General features: G+C 43.4%; 2 protein-coding genes, 1 long non-coding RNA gene and 1 pseudogene across 6 annotated transcripts; 3 read left to right on the plus strand and 1 right to left on the minus strand.

Annotated features, from left to right (window-relative positions):
• Nucleotides 1-4,993: 4,993 nt before the first annotated feature.
• On the minus strand, nucleotides 4,994-7,097 carry LOC121744772. Of its 4 annotated transcripts, none has more exons than XR_006038659.1 (4): nucleotides 6,773-7,097; nucleotides 5,807-6,661; nucleotides 5,671-5,743; nucleotides 4,994-5,259 (listed from the first exon to the last, which is right to left on the minus strand). It is a non-coding gene; the product is annotated as an uncharacterized LOC121744772 (long non-coding RNA). The 4 variants fall into 4 exon arrangements; XR_006038658.1 differs by having other exon boundaries at nucleotides 5,671-6,248; nucleotides 6,579-6,661; nucleotides 6,773-7,096; XR_006038660.1 differs by having other exon boundaries at nucleotides 5,671-6,661; nucleotides 6,849-7,096.
• Nucleotides 7,098-7,200: 103 nt separating this feature from the next.
• On the plus strand, nucleotides 7,201-8,717 carry LOC121746031 (annotated as a pseudogene).
• LOC121743291 (acyl-CoA--sterol O-acyltransferase 1-like) lies at nucleotides 8,631-10,122 on the plus strand. The gene has a single exon (XM_042136550.1). It carries the CDS (start codon nucleotides 8,831-8,833, stop codon nucleotides 9,920-9,922), a length of 1,092 nt encoding a protein of 363 aa, XP_041992484.1. The 5' UTR covers nucleotides 8,631-8,830; the 3' UTR covers nucleotides 9,923-10,122.
• A 2,496-nt stretch (nucleotides 10,123-12,618) lies between these two features.
• Nucleotides 12,619-14,747, plus strand: LOC121746032. The gene is made up of 2 exons (XM_042139968.1): nucleotides 12,619-12,954; nucleotides 13,452-14,747. The coding sequence occupies exons 1-2, from the start codon at nucleotides 12,619-12,621 to the stop codon at nucleotides 14,745-14,747; spliced, it is 1,632 nt and encodes a 543-aa protein (XP_041995902.1).
• The last annotated feature ends 1,487 nt before the right edge of the window (nucleotides 14,748-16,234 follow it).

Genomic DNA, 16,234 nt, shown 5'->3' on the forward strand with positions numbered 1-16,234 from the left:
GGGATTTCAGTTTCGATGTTTGATTTTCGATTTGGAATTTTTGATTGTAGATCTGTGTTCGTGAGTTATTAATCTGTGTTTTTATGGTGCTGAATCTGGTTTGTTTTCTGATTTTAGTTTGTGTTTGTTGAAGAAGATGATGTCCATATCCAAGTTTGGGACCACTTTTGCTTTTTAGATGCTTTTTACTTTTTGTCCTTCACCTTTAGTACACCCTGCAGATCTGTCAGCCTAGTCACCACAACTACCACTTATTCTCTGCTTTTCTGTTTAGCCTTTTATAGAAACCTAGTACTTTCCGCATATTTTCTGTTACACCGCATCCACCATAATTCCACGTACACCACTACATGTCGACCACCATTCACCCTTCCTAGTCAGTAGGACACCATCTTAATTTTCCGTCTAGGTAGAGACTCAACCCAAGCGTGGTAGCTAACCAAACCATCCAGAATATCACCACAATAGTTTTAACGCACCATCTCTGTGGGATTCGACCCCTACCTTCACTATACTACCCAGTAGAAGAGGGTTGAGGAATCTTTGAAACCAGGGTCTAGGCTTAGTTAGGATCTCTATCCTGACCAGTAGGATATATCCTTGCTTGAACGACACCTACGCACCCTGCTGCTCTTTCAACCACGTTGGAGGAAGTATGGAACGATCTCAACGAGATCTGGACGGCAATTGACCAGAAACGGCCCAACCGGATGAAATGCCCAGAAGACATCCAAATCTACAATCAAGAAACAGAACAAGATCAACTCTATCAATTCCTTACTGCACTGGATGATAAGTATGGGTTAGTAAAGAGAGAGGTATTGAAGATGGAACCACTTCACTCAGCCGAGCAAGCGTATAACATAGTGAAGCGGGAGGACGTCCGATCGGAAATCCTCCGCCCTACAGACGGAAAAACCCCAGGAGACGGGATCAGAGAAGGATTGTTCACGGCGAGAAGGCCGAATTACCCCACTGTCCCACGCCGCCGCGGCAGTAGCGGAAACGGGGGGTGGAACCAGCGCCCCTCTGATGAACGGAGAATGGATGAAGATCGATCTAAATTAGTGTGTACAAACTGTGGAAAACGCAAACACACAAAATAACAATGCTTCGAGCTAGTGGGGTATCCCGACTGGTGGGAGTCGAAGCATAAACCGGCGGCTACTCGACCACCGTGGAGCAAAGGCCATGCCGCCGCAGCTGTTGGAGCAGATGGAGGAACGGCGAACCTCGCCGCCACCGAGGGCAACCGCGACGCGGCCGCTCATACTCGGGGCAACGAACAGCTAACCGGCGTACCACCGAGAGCAGCCGGAATCGCCCAATTCACCGCTGGAGGAACTCGAACCGGAGCAGATGAGACGAGTGAGGCGGCGAGAGGTAAATCGGTATTAGGGTTAGGTTTACAACCTAACCCTCAATCTTCCGTGTCTTTGCAAAATATACACCACTCCAAAAATTCTCTTATTTTTGCCCCAAGCAATTCCCGAAATTATAAAGTAAACCCCAGGTTTTTTGAAAATTACAAATCAGCCCCAATTGAATGTAAAAATAGTTTTCAAGTCCATGAAAATTTTGGGGCAGCGTGCGCTATGTCTGCAGGATCTGGGAAAATCAATAGGTGGATTTTTTATTGTGGGTCTACTGACACGATGACTTATGATGAGTTGGATATCACAGAAATTCATAAGCCTCATTTATCTCATATTCAGACTGCTAGTGGGGAATTTACGGTTGTAAAAGGGACAGGGACTGTGAAGATTTCTCCAACTCTAGAATTATCTAATTGTTTACATGTTCCTTCACTGCCCCATAAATTATTGTCAATCAGTCATGTGACCCGGGAATTAAATTGCACATTGCTAATGCAACCGAATTTTTGTCTACTACATGATATCAGGACCGAAGAGATTATTGGGCGTGGCACTGAAAGTAACGGGCTGTACTACGTGGACGAGATAGCCCAAAAAGGAGCTGTCATGCTAACTCACGGGTCTGCTGATAGGGAAGCTTGGCTTTTGCACCGACGCTTAGGACATCCTTCTCCTGGTTATTTAAAAATGTTATTTCCTAATATTACTCCAAAATCGAACATGTATTGTGAAACTTATGTTTTGGCTAAAAGCCATAGAAACTCCTATCCTTTTGAGTAATTCTCGTACTAAAACCATTTTTGATTTAATACATTCCGATGTTTGGGGGCCCGTACCGGTAGTTGGGGGACAAGGATTTAAATATTTTCTTATCTTTGTTGATGATTGTACCCGTATGACTTGGGTATACTTTATGAAGCAGAAATCTGAAGTTTTCGAACACTTTGCCCACTTTTATAACCTTGTCCAAACACAATATCAAAAACCCATTAAAACCCTTCGATCTGATAATGGGGGGGAGTTTGTCAATTCCAAAATGAAACAGTTCATCCTAGAAAAGGGAATGATACACCAAACCACTTGTGCCCACACTCCAGAACAGAATGGGGTAGCCGAGAGAAAAAAACAGAATCCTACTAGAAATGACTCGTGCCATGCTCATAGAATCACAAGTCCCAAAGGCCTTCTGGCCTGAAGCCCTTGCCACTTCCGCTTACCTTCTAAATCGGCTACCCACCCATATACTGAAATTCCAAACGCCAACCGATACCCTAGCCCTACACACGACTATCCCTCCACATCTTTCACTAGAACCTCGAGTCTTTGGCTGCTCAGTCTTTGTCCATATACCAAAACATGAATGAACAAAGTTATCCCCTTGCGCTATTAAATGTGTATTTGTGGGGTACGGAGTAAACCAAAAGGGTTATAAATGCTTTGATCTTAAGTCTAATCGTATGTACATGACCATGAATTGTGATTTTCTTGAATCTGAGTACTTCTATACCCATCTTAGCGGTCATGAGAAGAGTGAGATTAGGAAAACTATTAGTGACCCACTAAGCTGGATGTCAATGCCAAGTGTACCAGAAGCGGACCTACCAGAGGAAGCAGTACGCAACTCCGCTGGGCAAGTCTCTGATGTGGTACAGAATGAAGCGGCAGGTGACACAAGTCCTAATAGTGACTCTCCGCTTCTGATATCGGATGTAAGTACACTTACCCCTGTCAATGAGATTAATGAATCTAATACTGTGGATGAGACTCAGGAGGAGAATGGTGATCACCTTGAAGAGGTTGATACAGATGACATAGAAGGGATTGATCCCGACACTGGAAGATACATACTACCCCCAAGGGTAAATATAGGTGTACCACCGAAGAGGTACTCTCCAGAGAGAATCAACAGAAAGGCGAGATACTCTATTGCGAACTTGGCGACATGTCACCTAACTGAAATGACTCAGGCTTTTGAGGAAGCACTCTACGAAGAGGAAAAGATCCCACAGTCAGCAGAAGAGGCAATGAAGAACAAACATTGGAGAGAAGCTATGAAAAAGGAGATAGATGCTTTAATGCGGAATTATACTTGGGACAAGTGTGTACTACCCGAAGGAAAGAAGCCAGTTGGGTGTAGATGGGTGTTCACCATTAAGCGGAGATCGGATGGAAGTATTGAGCGGTATAAAGCTCGGCTGGTTGCTAAAGGGTACACTCAGACTTATGGAATAGACTACTCAGAGACTTTTTCTCCAGTAGCTAAGATGGACACGGTACGAGTACTACTCTCCATTGCTGCCAATCGAAATTGGCCACTATACTAGTTCGACGTCACAAATGCCTTTCTTCATAGCGAGTTGAAAAAGGAAATATACATGGAAGCACCACCAGGCTTCTCGGATGAGTTCAAGGCAGGTGAAGGATGCAGATTGAGAAAGACTCTGTACGGGCTGAAGCAATCACCGAGAGTTTGGTTTGGTAGATTTGCAGACGCAATGAAGAGCTATGGATACAGACAAAGCAACTCAGATCATACACTCTTTCTGAAGAGACACGATGGAAAGACTACCTGTTTAATTGTGTACGTTGATGACATGATTATTACAGGCGATGATGCGGAGGAAATTAAGAGTCTGAAGGAAAGGCTTTTCAAGGAATTCGAGATGAAGGATTTAGGTGATCTTAAGTACTTCTTGGGGATTGAAGTTCTCCGCTCACCACGAGTGATATTTTTGAGGCAGAAGAAATACATCTTGGACATCCTAGCAGAGACAGGTCTACTAGAGTGTAAACCAGCCGAGACCCCGATTGTGCAAAATCATGGCTTGAAGATATGAGATGGACCTGAGGCGGCAGATCGAGGGCGATATCAGCGATTGGTTGGGAGACTCATCTATTTATCTCATACTAAACCTGATATTGCTTATGCCGTAGGGGAGGTAAGTCAATTTATGCATCAACCCCATGCTGAACATCTAGAAGCTGCATTGGGGATAGTTCGATATTTGAAGGGAACCGTTGGGCATGTAATAGTATTCAAGAAAAATGAAGGGTTAGAAATCCATGGGTATACTGATGCAGATTGGGCAAGTAATCCAGTGGATAGAAGGTCGACCTCGGGATACTTCACGTTCGTTGGGGGAAACTTAGTAACATGGAAAAGTAAGAAACAGAAGGTGGTAGCTCTATCTAGTGCAGAGGCAGAATTCAGAGGAATCAAGAGTGGTCTGACTGAGATCATGTGGCTAAGAAAGTTGATGACAGAGATTGATTATATTCCAAGCAAGAGTCAGTTATACTGCGATAACAAAGCTGTCATAAGCATTTCAGAGAATCCAGTGCAGCATGACTGGACGAAGCACGTTGAAATGGATAGACATTTCATCAAAGAAAAGATTGAAGAAAAAGTGGTCGAATTTCCATTTGTGCGTTCTGAAGATCAATTGGCAAGCATATTAACCAAGGCAGTTAGCTCAAGAAGTCTTGAAGAGGTCCTTGACAAATTGAGTATCGGAGATCCCACTACTCAATTTGAGGGGGAGTGTTAGAATAAAGAGAAGATTTAGGAGAATCAATTAAGGATCAATTCCCTACATCAAGGGATTGATCAAATCATGTATAGAATAGGAATGATTTAGTTACCATATGAGAATGATTGTACTCTCCTATTTAACAGGAACAGTTGAATGAGAATAATCATCAAGCCTTACACCAAATATCTCTTCTTCTTAACCATTTAACAAATAGTTAGTACTACTACTTCTAAGCTCATTGCTACTATCTCATAACATCACTTCATCTGGCTCCTTGCATGAGCTCCTGCTCTAACTTTCTGATTTCTGGAGATGATTCAGATTGAGGGTCTGAGTTGCTGAAAAGGAACCTGCATCAAAATAGTGAGGTCCACGAAACCAGTTTAAGCATTACTCGCAATCAGTTTAATCAAAATCTAATTCTATACTAGAAGACAAAGCATGATGAGTACAAACACAAAGGGAATTACAACTTCGGCATAAAACCAATAAAGATGCTTCTCACCCCAACCATGCTACACAAACAACACAAAAACCAAGATAAATAACAATTTTTTCCTTCATTTGCAAGAATAGTATTAACCGACCACTTGGTGATATGCATGATTCGTCTCTCTTTTAGAGCATACACATTAAACACATCCAAAATCATCCCATCAACCAACCACATCAAAAATCATCCCAGTCTAGAAACAGTTTCAAAGTTCCAGTCTGTGCTGAAAACATAAAACCTTATTATAAACAAAGGAGTGAAGACTTACAAATTTTAATTATAAGAAGAAAATGAATGAGGGAAGATTGAAGCTATCCGAGTGGAACGTCCTTTCTTTCAGTCTGCAAAGGTAGAAAATTTGGAAGACAAACCCTTAATAGCCACTGAATTTCATAAAAACTTACCTGAATGAGCTCATTAACTGTATTCTGAGCCAACAATGCAGCCTTATCTGACAGAATCTGCTAACGAAGAGAATACGTGCATTTGTTCTTACAAGTTACAACTTACAGTTAGAATTAACATTCCATCGTATAAGAGAGTAAATGACATAGGCTCTAAATATACCATTCGTATCAGTTATGCAAGGATAATGCTTGCTCAACCTAATATCAAATAATCAACCTGAATTCCACCCAACCAAGCTAGACATTTCCATTTCAAATATACAATAGTGAGTTAGTGACGAGTAACTTTACTTGTATTCTGATATAAAATGAACCTAACAACAGAGTTAAATGGTACCTTGTTTGTTCACACAAAGAAACTTTGTTCAGTTGCTATTAGAAAACAGATTTAGACAATAGCTTGATATCCAGAGGTTTGCTATCTTCAATAGAGCATTTTCTGGAAAAATACACAAAAAGATAAACCTATGCAATATACCACCATCTAGTCAACCATTAAGAGTTTCAATTAGATACCCAGCCCAAGCACCTTATTCAAACTCCAAAACCGATAAAATTAAATTGGAATAAACAAAAATAGAAAATATTTAGTATTAGATAGTTCTCATAATTCAACTAACAGATAAGCACAGAAGCTAATAATTCACGCACGGAGCTAAAATAACAATTAAACCTAGAAAAATCTAACTACAATCAAGCATGAAACCAAAAGAATTCAACAAAATCTAAATTGCGAAGTACCTACAAAGGAGGTGAAACAAAAACTTACAAATTGAGTATCCGAGCTTGGCAAACAATGGAATTCCACTTAAGAGACGAGTAGATATCAACATAATTCTTCAAATGCTTCTCCTGGATGGACATCCATGCAAATACCACAACCAGAAGAAAATCCATACATAAAAAAGGAAATGAGATTGACAAAAAATGTGATTGAAAGCAAAACTGTGCGCATTCCACTACCTAATTACGGCAGATACTCCATGGGAAAAAGAAATCGGCGGAGAGATTAAAGTGCTCGAAGTGGTGAACGACTCACCGGTGCTCAAAAGGTGAGTGGTAGCCGGCAGCAGCTGCGACACCGGCGATTGAAGGCACAATTTGGAGCAGTCGAGTTCGCGAAGTTAGAGTGGAATCAGGCCCGCGAAGTGAACTCTGTTTTCGTATGAGTGGGTGAGAGTGTTAGGGTTTTGATTTATAAATTAATTAGATAGCAATGTTGGTGCAGGTTTGAACATTACAGAGACACTTGATGTAAAGCGCCCCTAATTTGAGAATTTAGAGACACATTATTTAAAGCAAGCGCCTCTAATTTAGGGATGCTTTATTTAGCGTCTTCAATTTTTACTATTTTAAAAAAAATTACAACGCAAGCAAATGCGTTCCTAATTATGCGTCTTTATTTAGTATGTATTTGTTGAGGTATAACGTATTCACACAAAAAAAAAGTCTTGCTTTCAGATACTAAAATCAAAGTGATTTGCATCTTTTTGGTAGACATCGCTATTGAGTGACTCACTGCACATTAAAAATGAGTAAATTAGGTTTTTCTTTAGATTTACGTAATGTCGTTCTGCTCCCTTCTTTCACTATTTAAAAAACGTTGATATCCTCTCTCTGCACAACAAAACAAAACAAAACAAAACAAATTCTCTGCATCCATTTACAAAACGAAGCCATCTTTCTTTACAAATCTACCATCAGAAATCATCCCCAATATCCTCTCAAGTGCGAAGCATTGCAATTAGCAAGTGTGTTTGCAAAGCATGGCTCAATCTACTCCTCCCTGATGATTTCATCCATTCACATCTTTCCAAATCCGGCCCCGCCCTAGCTGTAATGACGCTGATGCCGATGCCGATGCTGGATGTAAATCGGTGCAAAGTTTTCGAACTGGAAAACGAACTCGATCTCCGCCATGGCTACGGTCCACTCACCGAGTTTGATTTCCCCGTCACAGCAACGATAGAGGGCTCTGCTAACGCTTTGCTCTTTCTAAACAATCTCCACACAATATTTTTTATGTATGCAATCCGGCTACTCGTGAATTCTGCGAGCTCCTCTCGCTTCCTCAAGGAATCGCGTATGGATTTGGAGCGAGCAAAATAACTGGCCAACATAAGGTAGTCTGTATTAGCCCCAAAATGGATTGTCATGTTTACACTCTAGGAACAGGTTCGTGGAGATGCGTTGAAGCTGCCACTGCCTCGTTTGATTACAGCTATAGTATCTTTGGCACGTTCGTTAATGGAAATCTCCATTGGACAGTATCATTGACTTCAGATTACAAAGGATGGATTTGTTGCTTTGATGTTGAGAATGAATGCTTTAGCACCTTTCCTGCTCCTCCACCTCTTCGAGACTGCAGAGTGAGTAGTCGCAGGCGCTTGTTTGCTTTGAGGGATTGCCTGTGCTTCTGTGATGAATCACGTTACAATGAGGTTGCTATATGGTTGATGAAGGAAACTTGGTGCATGGTTCATGTCTTCCTTGTGATGCCTTATTGTGATATCTATGGCTTCGCAGATGTTCAGTATATTGAAGTATTCGGAAATGGTGACGTCTTGATGTTGTGTGATGCCAAGATTTTCATGTACTATTCCAACGAGGCTCGGACGTTTCGAGAGATTGGTGCTTTCTATGGTGCGAAGAAGAGCTTTATCATCTCCGCGATGCTTCTCAACCCGACCTTGGTTTCTCTCAAGAGTTTGGGTATGAAGAATGTAATCTCATTTTGATGGTTAATCTAAATTCGTATACAGTTTCCTAATGGAAATCAGGAATGTGTAATTATTAGACAGATTGGCATCACATGGAAATAGTCATGAATTGGTATTTAAGCATAACAATGACGACATATGTAAAATTATACACGAAGCAATGCTTCCTCGATCTCACGAGTCAAATATTCCCATCACACATAATGTATGCCCAATTCCTTTTTCAAATGGTATAAATAGGAGCGAACATTCTGATACTCACAAACCCTTCTCATCCAACCAAAAAATAAGGGAAGGTTAAATGGAAATGGGGGGAGAGCTGAAGAAGGTGCTAAAATACTGGATGGAAGGAGAAATCACAAGTTTCATCAAGGTATGGCTCTCCGCCTATCTATCTCTAACCTATTGTTACATCGCCGCCAAGCTGCTGCGGAGCTCCGGCGCCAGGCTGGCCGCGTTCCTCCCGGTGGTGTGCCTCTTCATCTTCCTCCCCCTCGAGCTCCACTCCGTGCACTTGGTCGGCACCACCGGCTTCTTCCTCGCCTGGCTCGCAACCTTCAAACTCCTCCTGCTCGCCTTCCACCGAGGCCCCCTCTCCGCCACTCCCCCTCTCTCCCTCCCCAGATTCCTAGCCGTTGCCTGTCTCCCAATCAAGCTCCGCCAAGGCAATTTATATAAGAAAGACACCGGAAGAATGCACAGATCACTGCTAATTAATTACAGCGTGAAGGGAGGTTTGTTTGTTCTGATGCTGAAGGTGTACGAGTACGACGATCGCATCCACCCCAATCTGATAAAGGCGATATACAGTTTCCACGTGTATCTATGCTTGGAGCTGATACTGGCGATCGCGGCGGCGATGGCGCGGGGCATGGTGGGGGCGGAGCTGGAGCCGCAGTTCAACGAGCCGTACCTGTCGACGTCGCTGCAGGATTTCTGGGGGCGGCGGTGGAACCTCATGGTAACGCGAATACTGCGCCCCACGGTATACCTGCCCGTGCTGGGGTGGTCGGAGGGGGTCGTGGGGAGGGAGTGGGCCCCGCTGCCAGCTGTGGTGTCGACCTTCGTTGTTTCGGGAGCTATGCACGAGCTTATATTCTTCTACTTGGGCCGCGTGAGGCCCACGTGGGAGATCAGTTTGTTTTTCCTGCTGCACGGCTTCGGTTTGGCGGCCGAGATTGTTGTGAAGAAGGCGGTCGATGGCAGGTGGCGCTTGCCTGTGCCGGTGGCGAAGGTGCTGACCGTTGCATTCGTGTTGGTGACGGCGCTGTGGCTGTTTTTCCCGCCGCTGATGCGGTGTAATGGGGATGAGAGGGGGCTTGCTGAGGTGGCAGCCGTCGCCGATTTTATCAAGGATGTCGTTCGAGCTCTAACTTTCACACTCAATCCGTAGACCCCAGATTTCCGTTTCTCTCTCTACTAATACCCTTTGTTAGCATAAGCTTAAGCCTTACATTTTACTAGTATTCATCAAATTTATCTTACATGAAATAACGAAATATCTTAGCTATATTAATATAGCCCAACTATATATTATGTTATTTATATCTTATGAAAATAAAATAAGAGCCTACTGAATAATTAGTTGAATAATCAAGTCAAATTCACTGGCTCATTGCACGTTATCTTCACTTTTGTTGATATTATTGATGTATGATCATGTCGTGAGCACCACTGATCCATGTCTAGTTCTTTGTTATCTATCATTTTTAATTAGGATTATCTAATTGAAATTTTACGTAGAAATAAACTCAATGTTAATTCTTTTCTCCTTTAAGTTTCAAAGATATGATTGAAATTAATAAAGATAACTTTGGTTTAGGAAAGACATATAATTAATTTCCGAATCCAAAGAAGTTGTAGGCAATCAAATGCGCTCAATGGAACTTTGGTTAAGATCTTATTGCAGATACATGATGGCGACTAAAGAGTAAATAGTTCTTTCAGAAGAGACAAAAATTGTAGTCGATGTCTGCAACTGGTCAAAGTAAAATATGTCGACATACTAGTTTCAAGTGGAAGATTGGAATTGACTTGACTTTCTTTAATTGGTGGGAAGTCAATAGTCATCACACTTAAGACGACTCCCAATTTCTCGAGCATTTGCCGTCGGCAAACTTTGAATGAGAAAGATAACTTAGTGTTGCGTGTTGTTTGGTGAAGAATTCCTAATTAAGCAAACTTTTAGGCTAAACAGAAAGAGTACTGATTACAGTTTCATCTCCGACCCTATTTTATTACGGACAAGAAGACACTTGATAAAAACTCAAAATACAATTTATTAAAACATGATTGAATTATTAAGTATATCTGATAAGGCTCATTTCATGCATCGGTTTAAGGGTAAAATGTATGCTGCTTGATCGGTTTATCGAGCAAAACAAGTGTTAAATGTGCAGGAATGCCACTTGACCAAGGCAGCAAGGTCAAACTGATCAAGCAAGTACAAAAGGCGATAAAAGGCTAAGAATCAGGGGAGTTGATCAAGGGGAGTGATCAAGCAGTTAGGCGGGGACCACTGGCTTCTAGAAGATTCTAGAAGAAGAACACGTGAGGAAATGAGCTGGATGTGGCGCACCTTTCTGTTATCAAGGACAACGTTCTAGAAGGGGACATGTGCTAGCTTATGAGACGCAAGGACGAAGCTGAGTCATGAATCTGTTTCTCAAAAGCGTCGTCATTCTAGAAGAAAGGCACGCAGCAATCAATGAGTCGCTCATTCTCAGCATGAGCGAATATTCCATGTCAGGATCGTTATCCAGCTGGAGGCCGAATCGAGCTTATAAATAGAGGGTGTGTCATCACAAGTAATATATACTTTACTTTCCGTCTAGTTTAGCTTAGTTTAGCTTAGTCCAGTTCTCTAGAATAGCTTAGCTTAGATAAAGTAATGCGTAGTTAGAAGGGGGAATTAAAGAAGCGCTGCAGAATACTTGATTTCTGTCGGCGTATTCCTAAATTACCCGCCGAGATTCTTCTCGATTTTACTTGCTTTCTTATTTTCCGAAGTATTAGTTTAGTTTTAAATTCACGATGTATTGCTCTCAGTTTAGTTTAATCAAAGTTATTTTGTTTTCATCCTCGCATTTACTTTTCCGCTGTTACTTGCAATTTACTTGACACAGTAGTTAAATTTCCGTTGATCAAGTTAGCTAGTTTAATTCTGCCTAAAGTAAAAACAGTAGTTAAAAACTCCCAAGTTAAAGCGTGGCAGCAGCCAACCCCCCTGTTCACTATTCACACACTCAACACACCAACTTCTCTGTGGGATCGACCCCGAACTTGCCGCTTTACTGTTAAAGTTGTGCAAAATTAGGAGTTTACAAATTACTTTGGTAAGGAAGAAAGAGCGAGAGCGAGACTGCATTGATTAAGTGGCAACGATATTTGCTAACTGATCCGACCGGTTCGGTTATGATTCCATATAACTTGATCCGCATTCTAATCGCGTTTTCGTCTCTTTCCAAGTCCTTCCAAAATGATGCCGTTGCCGGGGAAGCATGGTGTTACTTTATGTTTGTACGTAGTGCGCATGTGTATATAGTCTTATTTCCTTGTTTTCTCATTTTGTTTTTTTTTTCACTGTTGATTAGAAGGTACCAACGTGGTGAACACTGGAATCATCCATTTCTATACAGAGAGACTAACGCTCATTGGAGAGTCCAGGAAGCTGGCGTTGTCACCACTCGTTACAGAGCAGCATTAGAAGCCGCAGCAGCCGCTGAACAGAACACACAACCACCACCAGCAGAGATGGCCCTTGTCGCTGACGACTCCGGTATCGGATCTCTGCACGCTCATGATGAAAAGGAGCCCACACATGCCATTGCCGCTACTCCTGGGATGCGGACCATCGCGATCAAATCAAGAGTACTGGCAGTTTTGTCCCACTTTTACGGTCTTTCAAAAGAGTGTCCGTACACATTTCTGGAGGAGTTCTGCCGATACTGTGCTATTCAACCTGTGCCGGCTGGATCCACATCTGAAGATTACAGGCTCAAAGCTATTCCCTTCTTTTTAAAGGGTGATGCGGGTGTCTGACTGTCAAGACTGCCAGAAGGATCCATCAGGACCTGGGCCGAATTCCGCATGATATTCCTTGACCGCTTCTTTCCAGCATCAAAGACGAGTGCCCTCAAACGGGAGATTACCGAAGCCAGACAGGAGTACGATGAACCCGTTGGCCAGTACTGGGACTGGTTCCAAGGTTTGCTTCAAGCATGCCCCAATCACAAGATGAAGGAGAAGGAAATTTACTCTGTTTTCTACAGTGGACTCACTATGGATAGCAAGAACGAGCTCAACCTCGCAGCTCAAGGGGAATTCTCAAAAACCTCATTCAGCCAAGCCAAAAACATCCTGGAGCGGCTTATTGAAGCCAAGAGGTCGTACGAGACATCACGAGGACAGTATAGAAGAGGAACAGTGCACGCAACAGAGGCGCGCAATGATGAAAAGTTGGAGGCTCGATTTGAGCAAATGGAAAAGAAACTGTTGGAGGCAGTAGAGAAAGCAAGACCGCCACCACCACCTGCACCAAAGGAGACACAATATGTGCCGCAACCGTCCCCACCAGAAGAACATCATTATTATTACTGTGAATTCTCCCCTAAGGTGGAGCCGCAAGCCCAAGTGAATGTCGTGGGTCATTGGAACGCGAATGAGAACTGGATCCAAGGGAAGCAGAGAGATGCTCCGTGGAAGGACCACCCAAACTTTAGGTGGACTGATCAGAATCAAAGCCAACCACCCCCGACGCAGCCCTTACAACTCACCGAGGGGCAGCCCAACTGGCCTGTCGGATCCAGGAGAGGCCGAACACTAGAGGGAACAAATTGCAGGGCGGTCAGGCAGGATGATCAAAAGGACCTCAAGGGAACTGGTCAAGTGGATGACAACCTAACTGGTCAAGCCAACAACAGGGAGGAGACTGGGAGTACCAGCACCAAGTCCCTCAGTTTAGCAATCAGGGAAGGCAGTCGAACAATCAAATGGTGAATTATGTCCCAGAGTACCAAAGAGGAAATCAGCAACCCCAAGGGAACTCACCGTACTTCCAAGGGAGCCAGCAAAATCATTTCCCCCAGAACAAACCGGAGCAGTATGGACCTTCCGGCTACTACCAGCAAGGCCATGGAGGAGGCCAATTTAATCAGAGGTATAACAGGCAGCAAATTGAAGGTTCAGAAGATTTGATGATCCCGCATCGACCCCATGATGCAATGCGAGAGATACAAGAAACCCAGAAGGAACAGAGGGCTGCACTCGAGATGCTTACAAAGCAGTTATCTCAGGTCGCCCTGACACTAGGCGAGCTGAGAGGCAATGAAGGAAAGATTCCGGCTACAGTGCAGCCAACCACTGGGCGAGAGAATGTCAATGCAATCGCTCTAAGATCGGAAGGGGTTATTCAAAACTCAGCTGCAAGTTTCCCAGCGCCCAGACCCAGTCATAACGAAAGCCTTGAGTCTAGCACCCTTGATCAAGTCACAAAAGAAAAAGAGTCTTACACCCGTAAGAAGGATACTGAAAAGGGAAGGATGGTCGAAGCAGAAAAAGTGACCGGTGTGATCCAACCTAGTGATCTTCCACCAAAGAAGACTGACCCAAGGGTATTTACGCTTCCAATCTCCATTAGAGAAGTCCTAATGGAGCAAGCAATGTGCGACCTAGGGGCTTCCATCAATGTTATGCCATATTCTATGTATGAAAAGCTGGGTGAAGAAAAGCTAGTCGAAACCGATATGGTGATACAGCTGGCAAATGGATCTTGCATTTACCCCGAGGGAATTCTAGAAGATGAACTTGTCAAAGTAAATAAGTTTATGTACCCCGCCGACTTCTTCGTCATAAAGACGACAAAGCCGGGAGCGGAAGAGTCTGTTGGCATCCTTTTGGGAAGGCCATTCTTATCCACAGCCAGCACAGTCATCGACGTCCTCCAGGGGACGATGAAACTGAGTTTTAATGGAGAACATCTTACATTCAAAGTTGATAAAGCTGTGAGAAAGCCACAGGACAGCGAGAGCATTCAAACAGTAGAGGCTATCAGCCCTCGGAAACAAAAGTATCCAGAAAAGAAATCCTTCAAAGAACCACCCTCTGGTTCCACTGAAGGTGAACAGCTCAAGAGAGAGGCAGCAGAATGGTTTGATACGACGATGACTGGAGAAATGGACGATCAAGCCATTAGAAGGGCAATTATGAAATTTTGTTAACCGTCACAACCAACCGAGTCGAAAGAGGTTACCCAACTAAGAAGGGTCGAGAAACCACCTGACCAAGCAACCCCATTGAAAGGAATGCTGAAGGAAGATCCCTCGCCTACAAGGCAACTAATCTCCGCACCAGCATCGCCAATGACTCTCAAGAACCTTACCAACCAGGCCAATAACAAACCAGTCAACCTAAATCTGCAGGAACAGGAAGGGAAATCGAAGAAAAAACTGAGGCCGGATCAAGATGTAGTCAAGTGGAAAACTCATGCCTTGATAGAAACTCACCAGAAGCTGTATATGCATCCCATGATAAAAAAGGGAGCGACGCCCCACTTTAATTGACAATGCAGAATTAGCCCCGCCCTGAGATTGGAAGAGTTCATGGTGGGGGAGGAAGAGTTACTCTTCCAGTGTCAACCGAAACTGACACCCAAGGGGCGGAATTCGAACTGGGCAAACCCTCGAACAATCGAAGCAATGCACACACAGGCTATGAAACTCCCATACTCTACCGATCAGGAGCAGGTCAGAACCTTTTTAGGACGCGCCAGGATCCATAGAAGATTCATCAAGGTTTTCGCAAAAAGAGCCCAGCCCCTGACGAAGCTTTTTCCAAATAACATGAAGTTTGAGTTCTCTGATGGCTGCAAGGCTGCGTTCCTAAAGGACCGATTGATAAACTTTTCAAAAATACGTGTGCGATGCTAGAAATCATGTTGTGAAGGCAGTAAGTATTAAATCAGAAAATCCAAGGGGGGTTACGTTTCCCTCTGTGTGTCAGAAACATTGAATCGGGGACAAAGGAACTATGATGCGACCGAAGAGGAAGTGCTATCATTAGTCTTTGCATTTGGAAAGTTCGGACGATACCTACTTGGTTCCAGGGTAATAGTGTATACAAACCAGGCGGCCGTCAAGTACCTCTTGGCGAAAAGGGGATCAAACCCGTGTTTGCACAGGTGGTTATTCCTTATACAGGAGTTTGAATGGGAAGCAGTAGATAAGAAAAGATGTGAGGACAGAGAGGCGAATCACCTGCGCCGAATTCTGCGGGAAGGAAACAGGGAAACCATTCCAGCCGATTTCCCTGAATGGCACCTGCATCTAATCAAGTCAAAATCTGAAGAACAGCGGATCTGCCAGGAAGGAAAAATTGATCAAAGCAAACAGAGAAGCTGCGGACAACACGCACAGAAAAGTGCAGTGTTTGCAGATATGGCCGACTACTTGGTAGCAAGCGAGTCGACAGGAAGGGACGGAATGGAGGCGTTTGTAGTGGGCGACATTCCACTACTAATGCCTAGCTCGCACTAATGAACAGGTAGAAGGAGTGATCGGGTACTCAAGGGAAGTCTGCTTGAACAAGTAACAAATTCCAAATCTATTAAACTAATCAAGTATCATCCCATGGGAACCCGGTCAAATCCTTATTAGTGTAAATAGTTTTTAATGTGTTATTTTTATTTCTTAGAAAATTAAAGGTCGGA

This window comes from Salvia splendens, chromosome 8 (assembly GCF_004379255.2).
Source record: "Salvia splendens isolate huo1 chromosome 8, SspV2, whole genome shotgun sequence".
In the NCBI taxonomy this organism is placed as follows: domain Eukaryota; kingdom Viridiplantae; phylum Streptophyta; class Magnoliopsida; order Lamiales; family Lamiaceae; genus Salvia; species Salvia splendens.

Coding starts and splice junctions, on each gene's coding strand:
- LOC121746032 (XM_042139968.1), top strand. CDS start 12,619: ATGATATTCCTTGACCGCTTCTTTCCAGCATCAAAGACGAGTGCCCTC. Junction 12,955..13,451: donor GACAGTATAGAAGAGGAACA/GTGCACGCAACA, acceptor AGCCAACAACAG/GGAGGAGACTGGGAGTACCA.
- LOC121743291 (XM_042136550.1), top strand. CDS start 8,831: ATGGAAATGGGGGGAGAGCTGAAGAAGGTGCTAAAATACTGGATGGAA.